At 38.3% G+C, this 27,569-nt stretch overlaps 1 protein-coding gene across 1 annotated transcript in view; it reads right to left on the bottom strand.

Moving 5' to 3' along the window:
- Positions 1 to 27,569, bottom strand: part of Cubn (Cubilin) — a 2,223,842-nt gene that overhangs the window by 1,557,407 nt on the left and 638,866 nt on the right. The window contains exon 20 of the mRNA XM_090396294.1: positions 185 to 341. Within this exon, the coding sequence (XP_090252420.1) occupies positions 185 to 341 (157 nt within the window). The remainder of the gene's footprint in view (positions 1 to 184; positions 342 to 27,569) is intronic.

Here is a 27,569-nt window from a genome sequence, read left to right as displayed (position 1 = left end):
CAAAGAATGCCTGCAAGTTACAGTTTTCTTAATACTTAAAAGGTTACTTTTGCTTACTATCCAGATAATGACAATAAATTAGGAATAACTGCTAGTTATTACTGGATCTCAGTGGACAAACAAAAAGCATCACAGGTGGTTCATTATAAATTTTATAATAATCAAATATAAAAGTTTCTCTAACCAGTAATGTACTCTGCTCTGAAGCCAATTTCAGTGGCAATTGAATCAGTGTAGAACTTGATCCACATTTTATTAGTTGTAGACAATATAACAGGGGGAACAGAAAAACCACAGTATCGTCCAAGAAGTTGGGCTGTCTCATCATCACCATCATGTACCTAAAGAATTGTGGGGAGGGGGGGAAATGCATAATCAGAGGTCTATACATGATTGCTAAGAAATAATAATAATTTATAAACCAAAATAGCATTTTAAATTAAAAAACAGAAAGACTTGGAATCCCTACAAATATACAAAAATATACAATTCTATTCAGAGCTTTAAAAAAAAAAAAAAAACAGCATTCCAAATAAATGTAGCTTTTCACACAAGCTTTATCTTCAATAAATAAATAAACAGATATGACACACAATCAGATAATTAATGTAGCACTTTGGTGTTTCCTATTGGACCCTGTGGCTAGTGATTTCAATCCCATGTTATACCAGTCGAAATTTGTGAGTCAGAAATCAACCAAAATTTGTTAACATGTTTATCAGCTGCATATGAATGCTGTCCACTATTTCTTCATTTATTAGAATAACTTTCTTATAATACTAGTCAGTGTGTTATTCAATACAAGTGATATGGTGCTATTTTATCCAATTTTAGAATATAACCTCTACATCTCAACCTTCTCTCAGTCGTGTTGAAAGTTTATTTTTCACTAGGTTAGACTATGATAAATTTAGTTTAATCCTTTATCCCAGTGAGAACAAACAAAGTTTGTGCCTGAAAATATCTTCAGGACTGAATATAGTATTGTACTATCTTACCTGGGTAAGCAGCACAACACCAGGCAACTCGTAGCAAAGGTGGAACAAGCTACCAACACTCCTATCCCAGTATCTCCAATTCCTTAATGCAACAGTATACATATCCACAAGGAGATGTGTTTTGCTTGTTTTGCTTTGTTGGTAGCTTGTTGGAACAAGCTACCAACACTCCTATTCCAGTATCTCCAATTCCTTAATGCAACAGTATACATATCCACAAGAAGATGTGTTTTGCATTATGGGAGATACTGGGATAGGAGGTTTGGTTGCTTGCTCTACCTTTACTACAAGTTGCCTGGTGTTGTACTACTTACCCAGGTAAGACAGTACAACACTATATTCAGTCCTGAAGAGATTTTCAGGCGCAAACTTTGTTTGCTCTCTCACTGGGATAAAGGATTAAACTAAATTTATCATCTTCTCTCAGTCAGCAAGTAAATGTATCAAGCCTTAGCATTTTTTTGCAGTACAGTTCAAACAATGTAACACACAGTGTGTAATCTATTCAAACCAAAGTACATAGCATTACTTTATTATAGAGAGGTAACACTTATTAACTTTTTGTTTACATAGCCTATCAAATCAATTATGCACAATATCTTGCATTATCGTAAGTGCTGTACTTTACGGTTTAGAATAAACTGCAAATGCAAGAATATTCTGTTATTATGAATACCTCATTATTATTATTGTTATTATTGCACCCTCCATGGAGTCAGCAGACTCATCATGGAAAGTTCATTCAACTTACAACGTATTTCTCATACTGAATCTTAAAATCCTGAACACTCATTGCATTAACAAATCATTCTGGGTAATGCACTCAATTTACTGACAATTCTCCATGTAAAAAATCTACTCCTCAGACCCCTCTTCACCAAACTTTTGCATAACTTCCAGGGATGACCTCTGGTTCTTCCCCTCTCACCGTCTACTTTTTTATAATCCCCTGATTAATCTGCTAAAATCCTTTCGCTAACTTAAATGTCTCTATCATATCACCTCTTTTCCTCCTATCCACCAAACTCTGCAATCCACATTTTTCCCCCCTCTCCATCGCCAGAAGTCCAAAGTCCTGATATCCTCTTAGTTACTCACCTCTGGACCCTCTCCAATGTCTCCACATCACACTGAAAACCAGGTGACCAGATATAAGCACAACACTCCAAGTGTGGTCTAAACAGTGCTTTATACAGTGGCACAACCACTTCCTTATCCCTACATGTTAGAGTACTTCTTATCATAGCAGCACTACAATGTGCAGTCTTTGCAACACTAGCAATATGCCCTCAAAACTTCAGTCTACTCTCAACAATCACTCCCAAATCTCTAATTTTATCCACTTCCTGCAGTACGCCATGGTCAATATAGTACACAACCTTAAATTTCTACACTCAAAAATACAACATCTTCCACTTATTGATATTAAAACTACAAGCCCACTCCTTTGTCCAAGAAACAAATCTATTCAAATCTTCATGAAGGAAATTAACAAGAGCAGGGCAACTTAAATTTCTTCCTAACCTTTCAGCATCAGCAAACAACTGAAGATCTCCCAATCAATCCGCATGATAAATTAAAGATACGAAGAAATTATATATTTGGTATAATACTTTATCCAAGTGTAAGCAAACAAAGTTTGTGCCTGAAATATTTTCAGGACTGGGACGACTCATGGTAAAGGTGGTCACTTGAATTAGTATCCCATAATGCAAAGCAAATCTCCTTGCAGACATGTACAAGGATGGTCTGAAAAGTTCTCATCCTCAACCATATTGTGTTGTCTGTATCCCTTGAAATGGATAAAATTGAGTAGCATGCAGTTATAAAATTCTTTGTAAAAGAAGGTTTAACACCAAAAGAAATTCATTCGAAGTTCAGAAAGGTTTATGAACACTCTTCTCCTTTGTTTTTGACAATTAAGAAATGGGCTGCCGAGTTTAAATGTGGCTATACCAGTCTTGAAGGTGATCCATGTGAAGGACGTCCAAAAAGTGCAACAACACCAGAAATCATTGATCAAGTGCACGATATGGTATTGGATGACTGGCAAGTCAATGTGCGTGAAATTGCTGAGACTATAGGCTCAAAAGAATGTGTAAGATATATTTTGGGTGAAGAATTGCAAATGAAAAGGCTTTGCACAAGATGGGTGCACAGCAGATCAAAAACGCACTCGCAGGAAAATCTCTGAACAGTGCTTGGAGTGTTTTAACAAGAAAAAAAAAACTGATTTTGTGCATTGATTTATTACTATGGATGAGACTTGGATTCACCATTTACACACCAGAATCCAAACAGCAGTCAAAACAGTGAACAGAAGTCTGTTGTTCAGCCCAAAGAAGACAAAGTCGATTCCATCAACAGGAAAGGTCATGGCATTTGGGATGCTAAAGAATTTGTGATACCAAGGTTGAAGTAATGCAGAAGTCATATTTTTATATACGAGTTCCCAAAAGGTGTTTTCTTTGCTTACACTTGGATAATGGATTAAACCAAGTATATAATTTCTTGGTATCTTTAATTTATAGTATAACAAAGTGGAAAAACTTTCAACAACCAATCCACATGATATATCACTTAAAAACAAGTTAAACAGCAGCAGTCCAAGAACAGAATCCTCAAGCATGCCGCTTGTTACCCTCCTTTTTTGAGCGCTCCCTTTAACATATCCATGCTGATAATCACAGAGAATACTGCTGTTATCAACCCATTTCTGTATTCTACTTCTCATCAATCTCTCTAGTACCTTCACCACAATTCCAGATATACAGTTTGGCCTATAATTTGTAACCACACCTATATGTAGTGGAACAATTTTACCTTCTTTCCACTCCATTTTAACCTTGCTTTTGTAAGACTCTTATTACAACATGCCAATGCTACTACCAATTCCTTGGAACATTCTCTTAAGATGCATGGTTATATATTATAAATATATAATATATATGATACTTTTCATCATACCCTCAACAGGCACAAGTGATCCTGGATCATCATCGTGTGTTAAATAACCCCAGAACATCTTTTTAGCTGGGTGTTTAGGAGCTTGTTCAAGGTGGATGGAAGAAGTTTTTCAGCTGCTCATTTGCAAACATAGGGAACTCGCTCTCCTTATACAATGAAATGGCTCTTATCTGAAAATATGACATTGACATTCTTTGACGAGAAAAATAGTCCAATCTTTGTACACTTTTTCTTTATCCCACTGGAGCCTCTTTCTCTGCATAGCCTTCATCAACAGTTGTTTCTTCATTGGTCTGTGGATAGACCTCCCAGCTTTTAACAATCTTCAACAGACTATCACATCAGAAACATTAATCCCACAAGCTGCCAAATCTCCATTTAAGTCAACAGCAAACAATCTTGGATTGATATTGTTTACCTAACTACTAAATGATCATGAGTAATTGTAGTTGACTTTGAGTCATGGATGTGTACTGAGAAAGAGTACATATTTCTGAATGGTTTCGTGGAGAGTATGCATTTTATAACTACACAAAATGCATAAAACACAATGAATGCCAATTTGTTTAATCCATTAAAAACACCCAACATGGAGATAATGTCATGAGCAAATATAGTGATAGATTTGAGCTATGCTAAAAAAGTGTTTTTTAATTAGTGTATTGTGCGTTTTTTATCAGAACGTGCTGCAATTTTTTCAGTCTGGATACAAGTGTCATTCAGTAATGTTGTTGTTGGAATTTTTGTTGTTTATATTGTGTTTTGTTATTTGTTTGTTCTTACTGCTTGAGCTCTGAAAATGGTGTCTGTAAAGAAATGCACATCAATGGAATGGAAAGCTTCGGTACGAAGATTGAGTTTTTGCCTTGTATTTTTTGCACTGCATGCATTTCAAAAACTGCTATATGTATGCACCAAAAGTGTGAAAGATTTGTGTACTGTCTGGGTAAAAAAAAGAAGGAATGCATTAACATATGCGAAAAGGGTTTTGATAGATTAGAGATAAGAGCAGCAGCTTGGAACTGTAGTAGAATGTAGGCAAGAATGAAAATGGAAAGTTAAATGAAACATTTGGAAGAAGATATTGAACGTCTAAAGAAGAGATTAGCTAATGACAATGAGATGGAGGAAGTTCATGTTATGAAAAAAGAGTCAAAGGATAGTTGTATATCATTGTATGGGGACTTGATCATTAGATGAGTGATGAATAATAAAGTGCATAAGACATACTTTCCTGGTGGAACAAAAAACAAATAACTGACGCATTGCAGAAAAGGAAAGAGCAGGAAGAAAAACTAGTGCTAGTAGTGGACACAAATGCCTTATATGTTAAAGATACCAAGAGATTATATACTCGGTTTTAATCATTTTTCCCAAAGAAGCAAAACAACGTAATGAAATAATTCATGTCTGAGCCACCTACATATATAGAGGCTAATGACTTCATATCACTTGCCTTAATAAGTATCCCATAATGCAAAGCACACCCCCTTTCGGACGTGTATGATGGGAAGGGCCACTATCCAGACCAATAAAGTTTTGACCTTTACTGAGGTCTCATCAGTGGGAGACCCAAGGGGGAGATACCAAGGTTGAAGTAATGCAGAAGTCATATATATCTCACATACAAGTAGCCAAAAGGTGCGCAACCTTATTAATAAAAATCTGTGGATGAGAAAAAAGATACAGAAAGTATATTTATTTTATTTTATTTTATTTTTACGTTGGGTTTATTATACGTTAAAGATACCAAGAAATTATATACAGTACTTGGTTTTAATCCTTTTTCCCAAGGAAGCAAAACAACGTTTTGCAGGAGAAATATATTTCACGTCTCAGCTACTTGTATATAGAGGCTAATCACTCCATATTACTTGCCTTAGTATGTATCCATAATGCAAAGCATATCCCCATTCGCATGTGTATGATGTTATGCATATTGGGAAGGGTCACTAGCCAGACCAATTTTGACCTTTATTGAGGTCTCATCAGTGGGAGTCAGACCCAGGAGAGAAACTAAGGTTGAAGTAATGCAGAAGTCATATATATCTCATATACAAGTAGTCAAAAAGGTGCTCGACTTATTAACAAAAATCTCTGGATAAAGCCATAACGTGGCAGAGGATTTGAGTTGTGGTAAAAAAAAAAAAAAAGTGTTTTTAAAGGTGCATAGTGTGACTTTTGTCACGAATTGTGCTACAGTTCCCTCAGTAATACAAGTCTTCTTTAGTGGTGTTGATTTTGGAATTTAGTTTGTTGTTTATATTGTGTTATTTTTGGGTTACTGAGAAGGCAAGGTCAGAGTTGGACATCTACAGTGGGAAAAAAGATAACTTTTTGTTATTCACTATTTAGTATAGTTAAATATAGTTTATACTTATAGTATCAAGTAAGTAAATTAGCTTACAGTAGAGCATATAACATAGTATTTAGTATTTAGCGTTTAGTCGTAGTAGTTCCTCGGCACAATTTGAATGATGGTGGCTGCCCCTGCTCCAATTACAAATGGCGTGTCACCAAGTCCTCCCCAATTCAATGACTCTATTTTGCTTAACATAATAAAGGATTTTGTGTAATGCGGGACTTGTGGCATTTATGTGTCCCAGGAGTTGGATATGTGGCGGGTGAGAGAAGGTAGAGCGTATATACTTAAAATGTAGGCAGTGGGAGGAATACAGTGAGTTTGATGTTACGATATACGACCTCAGTGCATCACGAGTGTGAGATTTTCGAGAGATAAGTAGTGTGATAAGTGAGAATAATGAGGAGTGAAATATGAATGAAAAAATAAGAGTGGGGAGTGTGGAAGGATTGTGAAGATTTTGGAGATGGTCATGATTGGGAGGATGAATGGCGAGTAAGAGTAGCTAACTTGCAGAGAGAGAGAGAGATACACATGAACTGAAAGATATGGGGAAATGTCTCAGGAATGAGACGAGAAGTATAAAAGATGAGATTAGGTGAATGGAAGAGATGAATGCAAGAGGAATCAAAGTAGGAGTGAGAGAGAGTTATGAGAATGATAGAAGAGGAGAAAATGGAAACAGTCGAATAGAGGGAAGGAGAGAGTTACGGGAATGATAGAAGAGGAGAGAATGGAAACAGTCAGAGAGAGAGAGAGAGAATGAGAAGAATGTGAGGGAGTGCTGGAACCAGGTATGGAGTAATACCAGTACAGCAGGTAAATAGTGGAACACACAGTGAAAGAGTTAGAGGAGAGAGAGAGCGAGGGATGCAAGTGAGCAATCAAGGAACAGAGTGTAAGAGCTGTGATGTGTGGAGACTCGACGATCCGAGGTTTGCAAGATAGGATGCCAGAGGAATGAAGAGAGGGACTGTCTGCAGGAACGATAGAGTGTAGCTGTGGCAATTAAGAAGGGTGAAAGGGTGGATGAGATGATTGAAGGTGGGCACGAATGACATGAGAGGCAAAGATGTAAATCTCGGGTGAAGAGAGAGCTGAGATTCTTGCTGAGGTTGTAAGAAAAATGCAGATAGGAAGGATTGTGTGTGTGTGTGTGTGTGTGTGTGTGTGTGTGTGTGTGTGTGTGTGTGTGTGTGTGTGTGTGTGTTGGCAGGTATGACAGTGACGAGCTGAGCAGAAGAGCTATAATAATGAATAGCATAATACTTAGAATGTGTCAGAAAAGAGGATTGGATTATGTGGATGCTTAGGGTGCATTTGAGGACAGAAAGGAACTGTATGCGAGAGACTGCTTGCATTTGAATGAGGAAGGATCTGGCATGTAGGCATCTGGAGAGATTGCTGTTTTCTGAACGAGTCGGACTGTCAATGCAGGAAAATTAGAATGCCCAGGGTGGATGGTAGCAGGGGTGGCCTCTTGTGGGAATGGGTTCTTGAGAGAAGAGGGAACAACATCAGGTAACGCTGAGCTCAGTGGATTCTAGAGAGGACAATGATAGGTATAGAAGCAGTAACATTTCTATGCTTTATACTAATGACAGGAGTATCCAAAATGAAGAAGATGAATTGGTGGCGCTCAGAGCCGGCAGAAGCAGGCATTCAGAGCATAAGGTGCATGCAGACGCCACTACGAAGGGGGGCGCCGCCGCCGGAGCTCGATTCATAAGTTCATTTTTAAGAAACAAAATTTTTATCATAAAAACAAAAAATTCTTACAATGATCAATATTAAAATAAATAAGGCCGGATACACCGAATAAAAATTTTAAAAAAATGTATATTGCCGCCTCTTTGATCAGCCGGCTGTTTACAATTTTGCAGCTAGAGCAGGCTAAATGCTTGCCTGCAGAATGCTGTGTCTACTGCAGTCTATCTAAAGGGAAACGGTGAATGGTTTTTCTGCGCAGAAACGAATTTTCGCACAAAACATTTGTTGCTAGTTAACCAGTCATATGGTACACATCTCAGTAGGCTGCTGACAGTAGCGCAGTGCGGACTATTATTTCGTCTCTGTATCGTGTGGTGTAATAATTTCTTGTGGGTATAAAATAGAAATGGATTCAAAAATTTAAAAAAAAGTTATCCGGTGCACAAAATCGTAAGCGTCATGCTGCGAAAGAAGCAGATATTAAGAAACAAACTGGGGCTCAATAAATTTGTTAAAATATTAAAATATTCTGATGCAGATTGTAACCAACTCGATAAATCAGAGTTGAAGAACCATGCACATCATCCAGTTTGAATAAAATACTATTGCAACTATTGAACAAGATAACAAGATGCACACATAATTTAAGTGAAAAACAGTTAGAAGATTTAGTTGTAGTTGATCACGAAACTAACACATTGTTAGTCTCTGTAAATTTAGAAGATCCAGGTGAATGGGGAAATATTGATGAAAAATTACACGTTGTGTTAATTGAAATGGTGCCCTGTTCAAAAGAAAAGTATAATATATCCGAGAGATACGTATGGTCATAAATTTGGCGACACGTATTATAATAGAAAAATGGAAAACGAGGAGCTTGTGTCAAGAACACAGCTCATTTATTCCGAAACTTTAAATTCTGTTTTTTGCTTTTGTTGTAAACTTTTCGCACCTATTGAATCAAGTAGTCTTGTAGAAGGTTATAACGATTGGAGAAATGTAAGTATGACTTTGCATAGACATGAAACTAGTTTAACTCACATGAAAAATTTCTTAAAATGGAAGGAACTTGATAAATATTTAAAAAACAAAACTACTATTGATTGCCAGACTCAAAGCATGTATGAAATGGAAAAGAAACATTGGACGAGTGTTTTAGAATGCTTGATTGAAATTATACAATGCCTTGGTAGCCAAAATTTAGCATTTTGCGGATCATCTGATAAATTATATGAAAGGAATAACGGCAATTTTTTAAAATTACTGAAACTGTTTGTAAAGTTTGATCCTGTTATGGAAAATCATGTTGAAAGGGCCCTACACCCAAACAATAGAGTACACTATTTAAGTAAAGATAGTCAAAATGAAATATTGAAACTTTAAGTAATGCAATCAGGGATATAATTTTATTATCAATTCGAAAATCTAAATATTATTCCATAATTTTAGACTTCACACCTCATGCAAGTAAAACAACAAATGACCATTATTATTCGCTTTATTTCCTGTGACAAAGAAATTGTCAAGATCAGGGAAAACGTTTTAGGTTTTGCAGGTATATCTGATTCCACGGGATGTGGCTCAAGTGCAACAATAATGGAACAACTGGAAAAATGGAACATTCCCATTGAAGACATATGAGGTCAAGGGTATGACAATGGGGCAAATATGAAAGGGAAAAAATATGGGCTCCAAAATTTGCTTTTTAACAAACATTCTCGAGCTTTTTATGTGCCATGCGCTGCTTATACTCTAAATTTAATCATTAACGATGCAACCAAAGTGAATGGAGATACAATTAGTTTCTTTGCAATTATTCAAGAAATATAGAATTTCTTTTCATTCTCTCACAAACATTGGGCAATCCTTTTACAGTTCGTAAAAAATTTAACATTGAAACAACCATCAGAAACGTGATGGGAAAGTAAAATTAATGCAATCCGCCCTCAACGATATCAGTTATGAGAAATTTACAATGCACTCTTTGAAATTTTAAATAATGAACATTTTAATAAAGAAACTTAGCATGAAGCATAAACATTATGTGCTAAAATAAAGGAGTACAAATTTATTTGCTCTATTATAACTTGACATGATTTACTTAACAGAATAAACCCTGTGAGTAAAATGCTTCAAGACAAAAATATGAACATTACACTTGCTTTAGAATCTATCGAAAACTTAAAAATATTCTTACAAGAGTATCGATCAGATACAAATTTTAAAGAAGTTCTAAAAATGGCAAAAGACCTGAAGAAAAGAGTTGAATGGAGAAGAAGAATTTAAAACTGATGTGGAAGTTCGAAGACAAAAGAAGACATGGCAATTTGACTATGAGTATCATGATGAAACACCACAATCGCCAGAAGATAAATAACAGTGAATGTGTTTTATACACTTCTAGACGTTGCAATGTGTTCGTTAATAGAACATTTTGAACAACTAAAAACATATTATGATGATTTCAATTTCTTGTATAGATTACTACAAATTAATAACGAAGATTTACGAAAAAAATTGTGATGATTTAGAGATTCTCTTGAAGGACGGTGATAACAAAGACGTAAATGCAATAGATCTATATGACGAGTTATGTGCTTTCCAGGATATTTTTCGGAAGGATAATTTAAATATTCAAAACCCTTTCGATATTCTTAATTTTATTGTGTCCAATAATTTATCTTTCCCTCACTTTTCAATTGCTTTAAGAATACTATTAATCTTACCTGTTAGTGTAGCGAGCGGTGAACGTTCCTTTTCTAAGTTGAAATTGATTAAAACCTACTTAAGAACAAGTATGTCACAAAAAAGACTTGTTAGTTTGGTGTTAATAGCTATTGAAAATGATATATGTGCGGAATTAGACATTATGACCATTATTAGTAATTTTGTGAATATGAAATCAAAAACCCTAAATAAATTTTTTTGTTATTTTTTGAATACTTATATTAAATGTTCAAATTATTTCTGAATTCTTTTCTTATTTTCTCATCTATCTTGAGTTTCTTTTATTTTCCTAAAAGATAGTTCCACTTATAAAAATTATTAAAACATTTTTATAAGTTACTAAGAATTTAGTAACTTATAAAATGCAAGAATTTTTTAAACTTTAGTTCAAATAAATTTTCACTTTAATTAAAATTCATTTCAATTTTGTTAGCGATTCGGGTCGGTGAGAATTCTATAATCCCTGTATCATATTCAACGATTAAAGTGAAGTGGCTTTATCAAAATTTGCTTTACCTTTTGAGAATTTTTTGAATATTCGGGTTTTGGGTTTTTAACGATTATTCTGCCTAGCCAACACCCCCTTGTTCGTTACATTTAGCGAACCAACGTCTGTTCTATCAAAATTTATTTAAGAAATTTAAATTAATTTACATTTTTATTATCGTAAAAGAACCAGTCCGTGCAATTAGCGTAGTGGCTTTGCACTTTGCAACTATATGTCTGGGAAAGGAGCGTCCCAGGTTCGATTCCCGTCGAAGACGTGAGGAATTTTGAGGATCTTCCTTAGGCATAGCCAAGTTAGCCGGTCTTGGGCGCGAGCAGTAGGGTTTTTCCACCAGTTTATCTGGCGTTTTTCATCCTACAAGCAGGCAAGCAGGCAAACCGGCCCTGTGACATACACCTCTACAGTCAAAAATATATCCCCCCCCCAGCGGCAGATCAGGCGACTGGTCGGCTGAGAATGGTACTAACATGAAGTCGCATCTAAGTAACATGCGGCATGAAGCGAGAATAACACGTAGTGAAAGAAGAAGATTATCGTAAAAGAACCACACATGCCCGAATCGTTACAGGGGTGCTTAGATAGAAATTGCATGCGGGCGACAAAGACCCTAGCACCGGCTCTGGTGGCACTGATAGCGTCAGCCTGACCAAAGATTATTGGGACTTCTGAGACATGGATGACGGAAAATGATACAATAACAGAAATACAAGTAGCAGGGCAGAGCATTTTTCTGCAGGATAGGAAGGGAAAATGCAGTGGTGGAGTACTGCTTATGATAAGTGATGATTTATGTACTATAAGAGTGGAGGCCTTGGAAGGTAGTGACACTAATGATTTTGAAAGCATATGGTGTGAGGTAGAGGTGGGCAAGACAGGATATTTAGTGGGGTGCTGCTACAAGCTAAGGAGCACAGAGGATGAGGAGCAGGAGATATTTAGGCAGGTGAGCTTGGCAAGTGCAAGAAGAATGATTGTTATGGTAGATTTTAATGACAGCAGTATAAGATGGGTAGAAGAAAATGTATGTAGTAATAAGGGAATGGAACTTCTGAAATTCTTGAGGGACAAATGTCTTAGGTAAGATGTAATAGAGGGAACAAGAGGCTTGCGAGCTTTGGATTTGATCATAGCATCAGAAGAGCTGATAATAACTGAGAAGACATCACTCCCCCCAATTGGAGAGTATTGACCATGGGTCCAGGAGTATCAAAGAAAAGGGAATGTATGTGGAATTAAATGGGGTTATAATAATAGTTTTAGATATTAACTTGGGAAAATTCCATGGAGGGAGGAATTGGAAGGGCTAGATATCATTAGTGCTTGGGAAATTGTGAAGGAACATTTGTTAGCAGCAATAGTAAGCTGTATTCCACAAGTGAAGAAGAAAACACAATTTGGTGTAAAGTGGATGACAAACAATATCAAACAGGAATTGCAGGTGAAAATCAGATTATGGAAGAGATATAAGGAGAGGGGTGGAGAGCAGATGCATGAAAAATATAAGACTCAGGGCAGGAGAGTAACTAGTATGGTGAGGAAAGCAAAACTGGACTAGGAGAAGAGACTGGACCTGAGATCCAAAGAAAATCCTATGGAATTGTTTTACTATGTGGTCAGCAGGAGTAGAAATGATTGTGGAAGAATAACATTGTAGGATAAAAATGGAAATAGATTGACTGATGCAGATGAAATAATAGAGTTCCTCAATGAACGTTTAATTGCAGCATTTCATTCTGGAGAATAGGTTTTAATGCTAGAGGGATAGGGCAGGTTCGAGGTTTAGAGGTGCAAGAGGAGAGTGTGTTCCAAATACTGAGAGCTCTGGATGTCATTAGAGATGTGAGACTGGATGGTATTTCACTACGGGTTTTGAGACCTGGCTTTTCAATGAAGGTCTGGCTATGGGAAAGGTACCCAGGGAGTGGAAGGAGGGTGAGATAGTGCCATTGCATAAGGCCAATAGTAGCCTGGAAGTGTCTAATTATTGGCAGTTTGTGTGTCATCACTAGTTTTTAAGGTCTTAGAGAGATTAGTAAGGGACCACATACAGAGTTGGATGGATGAGGGCAATGTTGTCTGTGAGAATCAACATTGATTTTTTTTTTCATATTACTATTATTTATTTTTATTTTACTATTATTATTTTTTCATATTACCTGCTTTAGTAATATGATTGCCTTTTGTAATGGGGTAAGAAGGGTGGTTGATGAGGAAAGGGCATGTACTGTCATTATTTTGGAATTTGAAGGGTCATTTGATAGGGTACCAAATGATAAACTGATACTTAAGTTGCGACACATGGGTTTAGATGTTGGGTTAGTAAAATGGATTCAGGACTGGCTGACTGATAGGTATCAGAGAGTTGTGTATGGTGGGGCGATATCAAGGAGGCAGAAGGTTATAGGCAGAGCTCAGTAGTGGGATCTGTATTGTTTAACCTTTATATCGATGACATTGTCAATGGATTGCAAGGGGATATTCAGTTGCAGTTGTTTGCAAATGATATGAAGCTGGACAGGGTTATTAGTAATAGTGCAGATGTGGCAACCCTGCAAGATGATTTGAATAAACTGGACAGATGGGCAAATGAATGGGGATTTCAGTGTAATGGAACAAAAAGTAAGGTCTTCAAGTCTGAGATACATCGATGGGAGGCTCATTTGGAGGAGCTGTACTGGAGGAAGTAGGGAAGACAAGAGATCTAGGGTTGATGATTGACAGAAAACTGAAATTCAGGGAGCATATTGCAAAGGTGGTGAAAGCAACCCAGAGGATTGCTGCAATAATGAGAAGGATGCTGACCTGCAGAGATAAAAGAGTTATCATTCCATTGTATAAGACTCTGATCAGACCACACTTAGACTTGTTCTCAAATTTGGTCCTCAGGAGTTGAAGGGGGATAAAATAACTGTGGAAAGGGTACAGAGGTGGATATTAAAGATGGCTTCAGGACTGTACAATGTTAGTTATGAGGATCGGCTGAAGGAATGTGGACTGCAGGGATTGGTAGATAGAAGAAGGAGCGATGACATGATCGAGACTTTTAAACTGTTGAAAGGCAGTTAAAGAGGTAACACTGTTTAGTTCACTTGCAGGAAGGAGCGATGACAAGGGGCCATCAATGGAAGTTATGAAAGGAAGCTGTGTGTAAGAGGGTGAGGAGTTATTTCATTGTGTGGAGGATAGTTGAACCATGGAGTGCATTACCTAATAGAATGATGAGAGCAAGAACAGTCAATGAGTTCAAGAAGTGGTACGATAGACCTTTTGTGTTTCTCAGGAAGGTCTTACTGTGATGAGTCTCTTGACTCCATGGATGCCTGAATAATAATAATAATAATAATAATAATAATAATAATAATAATAATAATAATAATAATAATTTCTTGGTAACTTTAAAGCATAAGAAATCCGAGATAAAAAAAAGCTCTCTACAAATGACTTTGTTGGGAAAAAGGAATGTCAATACAGACTTAACAAAGTGTTGCAACAGGTAAAGGATAATAGTGTTGTTGGGAAAGTCATTCATGTACTGCTCAGATATAACAATAGTGAATTGAGAAGGAAAGCAGAGATAAAGAGAAAGCACACATATCATGGCTGAGTTGGATGATGCAAAGTGGATTCTGTTTGTAAATATATGGAGTGAATTATTATTATTATTATTATTATTATTATTACTACGGGTAACTCCAAGGAGTCCATAGACTCATCGAGGGAGGCCCTAAACATCATGTCCACACAACTATTCGATATTCTCACAGTATCTATCATACTTTGCCTTGTACTCATTCACTGTTATAGCACCCACAACAGACTCTGGCAGCTTATTCCACTCATTTACCACTCTAAAAGTAAAGAACTCAGCTCTAACACCCTTACTAACCACACTCTTGCTCAGCTTCTATAGATGTCCGTCCTCCCACCACCACTCCTGATCTCAAAAATATCCTCTGAATTAATCCCATAGAAATCCTTCAGCAATTTGAATGTCTCAATCATATCTTCTATTTTTCACCTATCAACCAATTTCTACAACCCACAAATCTTCGACCTGTTCTCATAAGGTTCATTCCATAGACCAGCTATCATCTTGGTCACTCGCCTCTGAATCCTCTCCACCTCCTCCCAATCAAGAAGAAACCTATGAGACCAAATCTGGGCACAGTAGTCGAGAAGAGGTCTTATTAAGGCTCGGTACAGAGGAACAATAACTTGCTTATCTCTTCAAAGTATTCTTCAGCAACAAACTGATTTGATGAGCTGATTCAGCTACTTTTGCAATGTGCCCCCCTAAAACTTCCTCTCCCTATCCACCATCACTCCCAAGTCCCTGGCCTCATCAATCTCATGGAGTACAGTTCCACCAATATGGTATACTGCTGCTAACCTTTTCACATCAAAATGCATAATCTTACATTTTGTCACATTAAATTGGCATCCATTCTTCTTAGCCCAGACCTCCAATCTATCCAAATCATCCTGCAAGATTTTGGCAACTTCTGCATTTACTATTGCCTCAACTTTGCATCATCAGAGAAAAAATGAACCGTTCCTCTTAAATCCTTCCCTATATTTGTTAATGAACAAATTAAACAACAGTGGTCCAAGAACAGAACCCTGCAGCACACCACTAGTCACAGGCCGTCTTTTGGACTCTACTCCTGAATAAACTGCTCTCTGATATCTCTCCATCAACCAACCACCTATCCATCTCACCACCCTTTATCATGCCCACATGTTGCAGTTTACGGATTAGAATACCATTGATATCTTGTCAAAGGTCTTAGCCAAGTCCAGCAGTATCACTGTAAACCCATTTCCCTTATCCAGTTCAGCTGTCACCTTGTTATAAAACTTGAGCAAGTTACTGAGGTATGATCTACCCTTCACAAAGCCATGCTGTCCCCCATACAGTATCTCATTTTTATCAATCCATTCCTGTATTTTTCTCTTGACTACTTTCTCCAAGACCTTGACAACGACTCATGATATGTTGATCGGTCGGTAATTTGCAAGAGTAGTCTACGATCCTCCTTTATGCAATGAAACTATTTTCTCCTCTTTCCACACCTTCGGGATTAAACCAGTCCTGATTAAACAACATGGTCAAGGGCACTGATAATTGTTTAGCCGCTTAATGTAAGACCCGTGCCAGTACACCATCCAATCCCACAGATGTATTCACCTCCACTTCATTCACCACAATTCCCGTATAAACTAATGGTTCCTTCATTCTTTCAATGTCACCACCTGGATGATATACTCTTATAAAGTGCTCACTCAGTAATTCCACTATATCGACTGATTCAGTGACCTCCTTGCTATCAGCATTCCTTAAAATCATTCTGCCGTGTACAATTTTTCTTTTACTTGCAGCATACTGAAAGAACTGTTTGGGATTCTCTTTAGCTTGCATAGCTAGTTTCCTTTCAAAATCCGCTTTTGCTTCGCTTACCACACTCATTACTCTTCTTGGCTGAGCTTTACACTGTTCGTGTGCCTGCAGATCACCTTTCTCTTTAAATTCCCTCCACGGTGGTTTCTTTTTTTGCAGCTCAAGCTTAATGGTATTATTCATCCATTTAATCCTTATACTCTTATAAAGTGCTCACTCAGTAATTCCACTATATCGACTGATTCAGTGACCTCCTTGCCATCAGCATTCCTTAAAATCATTCTGCCGTGTACAATTTTTCTTTTACTTGCAGCATACTGAAAGAACTGTTTGGGATTCTCTTTAGCTTGCATAGCTAGTTTCCTTTTAAAATCCGCTTTTGCTTCTCTTACCACACTCATTACCCTTCTTGGCTGAGCTTTACACTGTTCGTGTGCCTGCAGATCACCTTTCTCTTTAAATTCCCTCCACGGTGGTTTCTTTTTTTGCAGCTCAAGGTTAATGGTATTATTCATCCATTTAACCCCTACTTGTTTTACTATTCGGACCATAGGTATACAATCAGTCATAACCTCCTGCAAATGTTCCTTGACCACTTCCCATGCTCTATCAACATCTAGCCCTTGCAGTTTTACGTTATTACTATTATTATTATTATGGGTGACTCCAGGGAGTCCTTAGACTCATCGAGAGAGACCCTAAACATCATGTCCACACAACTAAATGACATACTCACAGTATCTATCATACCTTGCCTTGAACTCACTCACAGTCATAGCACCCACAACAGACTCAGGAAGCTTATTGCACTCATTTACCACTCTAAAAGTAAAGAACCCTGCTCTAACACCCCTGTTAATCACACTCTTCCCCAGCTTCCATAGGTGTCCTCTAGTTCTCCCACCACCAGTCCTGATCTTAAAAATATCCTTTGAATTAATCCTATAGAAACCCTTTAGCAATTTGAATGTCTCAATCATATCTCCTCTTTACTGCCTATCAACTAATTTCTGCAACCCACAAATCTTTGACCTATTCTCATATAGTTCATTCCATAGACCTGCTATCATCTTAGTCACTCGGCTCTGGATCCTCTCCACCTCCTCCCCATCAAGAAGGAACCTAGGTGACCAAATCTGGGCACAGTAGTCGAGATGAAGTCTTATCAAGGCTCGGAACAGAGGTACAATAACTTTCTTGTCTCTGCTCATCAAGGTATTTTTCAATAACCAAGTGAGTTGATGAGCTGATTCAGCTACTTTTGCAATGTGCCCCTTAAACTTCATCTCCCTATCCATCAACACTCCCAAGTCCCTGGCCTCATCAATCTCCTGGAGTACAGTTCCACCAATGTGGTATACTGCTGCTATCTTTTCACCCCAAAATGCATAACCTTACATTTTGTCACATTAAATTGACATCCATTCTCCTTAGCCCAGAACTCCAATCTATCCAAGTCATCCTACAAGATTTTGACATCTGCATTCACTATTGCCCTACCCAACTTTGCATCATCGGTGAATAAATTAGATCCTTCCCTACATCGTTAATGAACAAATTAAACAGCAGTGGTCCAAGAACAGAACCCTGCGGCACACCACTAGCCACAGGCCGTCTTTTCGACTCTACTCCTGAATAAACCACTCTCTGATATCTCTCCATCAACCACCCACCTATCCATCACACGAAACCAATATCCATTCCCATACGTTGTAGTTTACAAATTAGAATTCCATGTGGTATCCTGTCAAATGCCTTTGCCAGGTCCAGCAGTGTCACTGTAAACCCATTACCTTTATCCAGTTCAGCCGTCACCAAGTTATAAAACTTGAGAAAGTTACTGAGGCATGATCATTTACATCAATCCATTCCTGTATTTTTCCCTTGACTACTTTCTCCAAGACATTGACAACGACTCCTGATATGCTGATCGGTCGGTAATTTGCAACAGTAGTCTTGGATCCTCCTTTATGCAGTGGAACTATTTTCTCCTCTTTCCACACCTTCAGGACTGAACTAGACCCGAGACTCAGATTAAACAACATGGTCAAGGGCACTGATAATTCTTTTGCCGCTTCACACAATACCCATGCCGGTATACCATCCAATCCCACAGATGTGTTCACATTAAGGTTCTGTAATAGACTATTCACCTCCACTTTTCATCACAATTCCTGTATAAACTAATGGTTCCTTCATTTTTTCAATGTCACCACCTGGATGATATACGTTTGCAAAGTGCTCACTCAGTAACTCTACTATATCGACTGATTCAGTGACCTCCTGACATGCCATGTCACTGAACCAAGCAATCTCCTAAGCTTGTCATACTTGCCAGCATGGTAATTCCACATATATCCTGACATAATCGAAAATTCTACACCTTTAGCCACCTCCCAGGTCAAGACCTTATGACCACTCTCACCAATAGGTGGCAACATGATCATATTCATTACAGTCAAATTCTCAGATGCTATTACCAGGTCAAGCACTCTCAAACCCCTAGTATTTTCTATTACATGCTGACTCAGATAGTTATCCCTAAGTAACTGAATAAAATCCAGTTACTTCCTCACATGTGTCCTCTCCTCCTTCCAGTCAATGTTACCATAGTTGAAATACCCCATAATAATTACCCTCCTTCCACTCATTTCATCAATTTCTTTATGCATACTATCTCCACCTTCTATTCCATCACCTGGTCTATAGAAGCACCCAACTATATATTTTGTTGTGTTAGTCTCACACCAAATATTCTCAAATGAGCTCTTTTCACTATCCTGCAATACAACTTCTATTCTCTTTGGCTGCAGTTCATCAGCTATCATCAATAACACTTCTCCCCCCATTTTGTTCTCTCTGTTCCTCCTAAACACTATATCCTACACATGCTATCCCACTAACTATATCATCTTCCATCAGCCATGTTTCATTAATGCCAATTACTGTGGCCAGGAAGAGCCAACCAAGGCCAAAAATTCTTCCATCTTGTTCATAATACTACTGGCATTAGTGTACATGAAATGCAGATGTCCCTTTGTCCCACCCCTATCTTGATGCGTTATTCTAACTATTCCATTCTGATTTCTTCTCCTTAGTACTGGTTCAGGTACATTATATACATTCTTACACTCAACTGTGTTACCCTTGTCTGCATATCCACTCCCCCCCCCGCTCATTGATAGTTCTAGTTTCTCTGGTTCTGCACATCCATTTTCACTTCATTCAGCAGCACTTTTTCCAGTCTCTGCATACCAAATCCATTCCAATCCAGGCCATCCTGCTTGTACAAATCCTTTTGCCCATCAAACTCATTCCACGCGTCTACAAATTCCACATCACACTGTCTGCATAACCTGTGCATAAAGTCATTTGCAATTATGGACCTCCTTTTGAAGGAAAGTTCGACTGGTTTAAAGCTGATGGATTGTATTTGAATGGGTTTGGTGTTTTGGGCATTTAGAAAGGCTGTTGTTTTCTGAGAAGGCACACAATCAAGAAGTTAATGTAGTAAATGACAGCATCTACTTGTGAAGCAGGATAGCACGACCAAACAGACTGTATGATATCATATGACAGGAGGAAGATACATACCAGGTTGAAGATATGGTTGTAGAAGCACAAGATAATGGAATACAAAAAAGGTGAGAAGGGTGCTTAAGGGTCAAAGCTGTATAACTGAGAGGAGACCTCCACATAGCCTTTAAAGGAATGCAGAGAACCGCCCAAGGCTTCTGACCTAATGTCCAATCCTCACCTTCTCGTGGTGCACCCTGTTGGGTATCTACTTGGACACTGAACGAACGAGGATGGGCTGGCAATTTGGGATTTAGCTGACCAAATTGTATTCTTATTGGTTAAACCAAAATAAAAAATGATGGTACGACATGACAAAATTTCATGCCGGGTGGGGCGTCGCCCGGTTAAACAAGGCGCACGTTGTTTTCGCCAGGGAACCAGGGCGAACAGCGAAAAGTCAGCTACTGGAACAAATCTGAAAACCAACCCCAACTCAACATCAGCAAGTTAAAGATCGGTACTATCAACATAAGAAGCCTGAATGTCAAAGAAATGGAGCTAGCAGAGGAATTAGATAAGTACCAGATCGACATAATAGGGGTGACTGAAACAAAAAAGACCAAAATTGGTGAGATCTTTCTGACCAATAAATACAAAATGTTATATTCAGGCAATGACAATCAAGGAAAAGAAGGAGTAGCCATAGTATTCAACACAAAATACTAGGCTAATCTTCTTGAATGGCAGTCAGTCTCAAGTAGAGTAATGTGGGCAAATATGAGAATGGGGAACTGGACAATGAGACTTATTTGTGCCTATGGTCCCAAAGAAGGTTCTACTAAGGTAGAAGTGAAGGAATTTTTTAATGCTTTAGAGAAAGCATCTGACACAATGAAAAAGGAAAAGTTGGTCCTTATTTGGGATCTTAATAGCAGAGTAGGAAATGATTGTCAGACACATGTCAGACAATGAACGGACGTGCTATCGGAGAGCTCCTGAGAGATTTGTGTTTTTTGTTGATATATTGGTGTTTTGGATTCAATTTAATGGACTTAAGTGTTTAATTTTGGTATATTATTGGAGCTTTATTAGCGTGGTTAGTGTACTAAAGTGTTTTATAACATAATCTATGTCGGGAAGTCGCCGCTAGATGAATTCGTAATGTGTAGTGTTCGTGCAAGCTCCAGATAAGATAAGTATCATTTTCAGTTATCGATACAAATTACTTAATATTGTGTAGTTCTGTTTTGTTTGCCTTGCGTATTTTAGTGCGTCTATTTTTGGTGTGTTATAACGTATAATTTGACAAAACACGTTACAGATAAGTATGGCACCTGTGCGAAGGAAAATGGCGGCCAGTAATGAAGGTTCGCCATCGTTATCAAAGAACGGTAGCATAAAAGAAATGAGTCAGTGTACTAGCTGTGAAATGTACGCTTTGCGGAGTGCGGTCGGAGTGTGGTTAGATGATAATAAAGGATTGAATGTGTGTAGAAAATGTAGGGAGAATGCGGACTTGAAGTGTATTTCGGATCGTGAGTGTGATATTTTTGTCAACCTTCAGAATGAAGGAAATAGGGATATGACAAGAAATGGCAAGATTGTACATGAAAATTGTGAGAGTGTGAATGTAGAAAGTGTGAATGATAGTATAAATGGTTTCTCAGAGAACAAAAAAGATGAGATAGATGCATTGAGTGAGATCGCATTGTTGAATAGTGCGATAGAAAGAGCAAAACAGCAGCTAGAGTGCATGAACAAAAGTAGACTGAATGAACCAACCAATAATAAAAGGTATGACAGGAAAAATAGACGTATGAATGTGAACATGAACAAAATGAAGGACAGAGTGCTGTATGGAGACTCGTTAGTACGAGGTGTGTTAGTAGAAGATTTTGACAAAATCGTACCAACCTGGTGCGACTATAAAGGACGTAACTGCGTCTATTAGAAAGCAAAAGGAAAGGGTGAAAGAAATGATTGTTGTGGCAGGTACGAATGATTTGAAAGGAGATAAAATGGAAATGATAGAAGACCTGAATGAATTGTTTGAGGTAGCAAAAGAAAAGAGTGAGAGAGTTAGAATGATTAGTCTTTTGCCACGGTATGACAGTGAAATGTTTAAAAGGAGGGCTATAATTGCAAATGACTTTATGCGTGGGTTATGTATGACGAGTGGTGTAGAATTTGTGGATGTGTGGAGTGAGTTTGATGGGCAAAAGGATCTATATAAGATGGATGGCTTGCATTTGAATGGTTATGGTGTTAAGAAGACTTGAGAAAGTGTTGCTGAATGTAGTGGATGTGCAAATTCAGGGAAACTAGATTTGTTAGGGGGGGGGAGTAGAGATACAGTCCTTATGGAGGCAGTTGAATGTAAGAATGAATATAATATGCCAGAACAAATAAGGACAACAAATCTGAGTGGGATAGTTAATATAAGATATCAAGGTAGGATTGGGGCTAATGGGGGTCTTAAATTCATGTACACTAATACTAGGAGTATTAGGAACAAGAAGGAAGAGTTTTTGGCCATGGTTGGCACTTCCAGACCACAGGTTATAGGTATTAGTGAAACATGGCTGACTGTAGATGATATAACTAGTGGGATTGAATGTGATGGGTATAGTGTGTTCAGGAATGACAGAGAGAATAAAATGGGGGGAGGAGTATTGTTGATGATAGCTGATGAGCTCCAGCCAAGGAGAATAGAAGTTGAATTGCAGGATAGAGAAAAGAGCACATTTGAGGCCATTTGGTGTGAGATTGTGGCTAGCAGAACTAAATATACAATTGGGTACTGCTATAGACCAGGAGATGGAAAAGATGGTGGTGACAGTATGCAGAAGCAAATAGAAGAAATGGGTGGAAGGAGGGTGATTATTATGGGAGATTTCAACTATGGTCGCATTGATTGGAGTGAGGAGAGGACACACGGGAGGAAGGAACTGGATTTTATGCGGTTATTAAGGGATAACTATCTGCGACAGCATGTAATGGAAAATACTAGGGGTCAGAGAGTGCTTGACCTAGTAATTACATCTGAGGATTTGGCTGTAACAAATATGACCACATTGCCACCAATCGGTGAGAGTGATCATAGGGTCTTAACTTGGGAGGTGGCTAAAGGTGTAGAATTTTCAATTAAGACAGGGTACATGTGGAATTATCGGGCTGGAAAGTATGACAAGCTTAGGAGTTTGATTGGTTCAGTGCCATGGCATGTACAACTGCAAGGACTAGAAGTTGATAGTGCATGGGAGGTAGTTAAGAAGTGCTTGCATGAAGCAATGGCTGACTGTATACCTAGAGTCCGAATAATAAATCAAGTAGGGGTTAAATGGATGAATAACACCATTAAGCTTGAGTTGCAAAAAAAGAAACAACTATGGAGGGAATTTAAGGAGAAGGGTGACCGGCAGGCATATGAACGGTATAAAGCGCAGGCCAGAAGGGTGACGAGTGTGGTAAGAAAAGCAAAAAAGGATTACGAAAGAACATTGGCCATGCAGGCTAAAGAGAATCCTAAACAGTTTTTTAGATATGTAGCAAGTAAAAGGAAAAATGTACATGGCAGATTGATTTTAAAGAATGCCGATGGTAGGGAGGTAACTGAATCAGTTGAGATAGTTGAGTTACTAAGTGAGCACTTTGCAAAAGTATATCATCCAGGTGGTGACATTGCAGAAACGAATAAACCAGTAGATTATACGGGAATTGTGGTTAATGAAGTGGAGGTGAGTAGTCTATTGCATAACCTCAATGTCAATACATCTGTGGGATTGGATGGTATACCAGCTCGTGTTGTACGAGAAGCAGCTAAAGAATTGTCAGTACCCTTGACCATTTTGTTTAATTTGAGTCTCGGGTCTGGGTTAGTCCCGAGCGGGTGGAAAGAGGGGAAAATAGTTCCACTGCATAAAGGTGGTTCCAAGACTGCTGTTGTAAATTACCGACCGATTAGCATATCAGGAATCATTGTCAAGGTCTTAGAGAAAATAGTCAAGAGGAAAATACAAGATTGGATAGAAGAAAATGGGATACTGTATCGGGGACAGCATGGTTTTGTGAAGGGTAGGTCATGCCTCAGTAACTTGCTCACATATTATAACACAGTGACGGCTGAACTGGATAAGGGTAATGGGTTTACGGTGATTCTACTGGACCTTGCCAAGGCCTTTGACAGGATTCCACATGGAATTCTAATCAGTAAATTGCAGCATATGGGAATGGACTTAGGGTTGGTGAGATGGATAGGAGGGTGGTTGATGGAGAGATATCAGAGAGTGGTTTACTCGGGAGTAGAGTCCACAAGACGGCCTGTGACTAGTGGTGTGCCACAAGGATCTGTTCTTGGACCACTGCTGTTTAATTTGTTCATAAATGATATAGGAAATGATCTGAGAGGAACAGTTCATTTGTTTGCGGATGATGCAAAGTTGGGTAGGGCAATAGTGAATGCAGATGACGTCAAAATTTTGCAGGATGATTTGGATAGATTGGAGGTCTGGGCTAAGGAGAATGGATGTCAGTTTAATGTGGCAAAATGTAAGGTTATGCATTTTGGGGTGAAAAGATTGGCGGCAGTTTACTGCATTGGTGGAACTGTGCTCCAGGAAATTGATGAGGCACAAGATTTAGGAGTGTTGGTAGATAAGGAATTGAAATTTAGGGGACACATTGCAAAAGTGACCAAAACAGCTCATCAAATCACTTGGTTGCTGAAGAATACGTTGACAAGCAGAGACAAGCAGGTTATTGTTCCTCTGTATCGAGCCTTGATAAGACCCCATCTAGACTACTGTGCTCAGATTTGGTCACCTAGGTTTCTTCTTGATGGGGAGGAGGTGGAGAGGATCCAGAGGCGAGTGACCAAGATGATAGCAGGTCTGTGGAATGAACCGTATGCGAACAGGTTGAGGATTTGTGGGTTGCAAAAATTGGTTGATAGGCGGAGGAGGGGAGATATGATTGAGACATTCAAATTACTGAAGTGTTTTTATAAAATTAATTCAGAAGATATTTTTGAGAACAGGGCTGGTTGTGGGAGGACTAGGGGACATCCATGGAAACTGGGCAAAAGTGTGGTTAGTAAAGGTGTTAGAGCTGGGTTCTTTACTTTTAGAGTAGTGAATGAGTGGAATGCGCTCCCTGAATCTGTGGTGGATGCTGTGACAGTGAATGAGTTTAAGGCGAGGTATGATAGATACTGTATGAATGTCAAATAGTTGTGATGAATATGATTTGGGGCCTCCCTCGATGAGTCTAATGACTCCCTGGAGTTGCCCGTAATAATAGTAATAGTAATAATACCGGCAATCAATTCCTAATGATATACTGGGAAAATTTGGAGAAAAGAGCAAAGCTAATAATAATGGCAAATATTTGTTGGATTTCTGCTCAGGACATGGACTTCTTATTACTAACACCATGTTCCAACATAAAAATGTGCACAAATTCACATGGACAGAGGAGGCAAGAAATAAGAAAAGTCTCACTGACTATGTTATTGTTGATAGTGATGTTTTCTCCCTCGTGCAGGACATCAGGGAGAAAATTTAGTTTAATCCTTATTTGTTTATTTATCGTATGGCTTGTACACATGGTTAAAAGACAATAAGATATAATACACATGAGTATAGATAAGATACGCATATATGATTTTAAAAAAAAATGTCTACATTCAGGCAAATACAAATATGAAATATCTTTAAAATCACCTGGATATGCTGTTAGCTCGCATTCCTGTACTATATGGTAAATGGTTTTGGTCTTGGCTCCACGGGAACAATGGGGATTTGGTATCTTACCCCACTTTGAAAGTAAGTCTCCACATACACCATGGCCTGTACGAATCCTGTTGGCCATCGTCCATATATTCCTGGGCAGGTCGAATCCAGATGGTTTTTGGAAGATGTTTATGTGATTGTGAACTTCAGGTGATACTGCTTGGGACAACAGTACATCCCACCTACTCATCATACTGTCATTCTGACTATTAAGATTACGGGCGGTTTTTATGGCAGGTCTTCTGGATTTTAGTCTATTGGATAGAGCATCTGGAAGAAATTCACGTATCAGGAGATTTTGGTTATTTAAAATTCTTTTATATTCACGAAGCAAGGCTTCCTGTCGTCGCAGTTCTGGAGGAGCAATATGGCACAAAGTGGAGAGCCATTGTAAAGGTGTAATCCTAATGCAACCTGTTATTAAACGCAGAGCGGAGTTAAGTTGAGTATCTAGTTTATTAACATGGTAACTATCGAGCCAGACAGGAGCACCAACTCTGTGCTGCACTGTAAACTAGACCCATTGCAGTGCAACACTGAGTTGTGGCACTTGAGTCCCATATAGTACCACAAAGCATATGAACTATGTTATTTCTGGTGCGAACTTTAGCAGCAATATTAATCATATGCTGTTTATATGTCAGAGTTCTATCCAGAGTTATTCCCAGATATTTAGGTGTCGGATTAAATGAAATTAATGTTCCATCAGCATATATCTCTGGTTTTTGATTTACAAGACTATTGTTCAGGTGAAAGCAAGAACATTCGGTTTTACCAGAATTTGGTGTTAATGTCCATTTTTTATAGAACTGACATAAAGCCGACAGATCATTTTTCAATATTTCTTCAGTTCTTTTGATAGACGTCGCTGATAGCCAAAGCTAGATCATCTGCATGAGCAAACTTCCTGCTGGCTGTTTCAGGAATATCTGTGATGTAAAGGCTAAAAAGCAGTGGTGCGAGCACTGAGACCTGAGGTAATCCATTCTTAAGCACTCTCTGTTTACTGATGCTTCCTCCGGTGACTACCCTGAAATATCGATCACACAGCAAGTTGTTTTGGAGATGACCCAATATTTTACATGGGATGACCTTAGGAAATTTATATATGAGTCCCTCCCTCCAAACAGTATCGTAAGCTGCTGTTAAGTCAATAAAGACTGCAGTCTTCAGGCATCTTTAAAATTCTGTTTCAATGTAGGTTGTTAAGCTGAGAACATGATCTGTGCAGCTGCGATCTCTTCTGAACCCTGCTTGTTCTATTGGCACATGCTCCAAAATTTTATCACTGATCCTGTTCATTATTAGTCTCTCCAACAATTTGTAGGTTGCACTTAAAAGGGCTATGGTGCGATAGCTTTCAGTTCTGTCTGCTGACTTACCTGGTTTTAACACAGCAATGATATTTGTACTTTTAAATTCTTTAGGAACACAGCCACTTTCAAGTATATCGTTAAAGAACTTAGCCAGCCACAATCTTGCATAAGGTCAACAGTGCATCAGGAATTCATTATGAACATTGTCAAATCCAGGAGCTGTCCCCATTTTGATATTTTGAAGCGCCGAAGATATTTCCTCACGTGAAAAAGGC

Source organism: Typopeltis vanoorti, chromosome 8 (assembly GCF_054136105.1).
Source record: "Typopeltis vanoorti isolate ZY-2024b chromosome 8, IOZ_Tvanoo_1.0, whole genome shotgun sequence".
NCBI lineage: Eukaryota > Metazoa > Arthropoda > Arachnida > Uropygi > Thelyphonidae > Typopeltis > Typopeltis vanoorti.
Note: the sequence above shows the minus strand (reverse complement) of the source record. Positions and strands in the feature narration are given on the sequence as shown.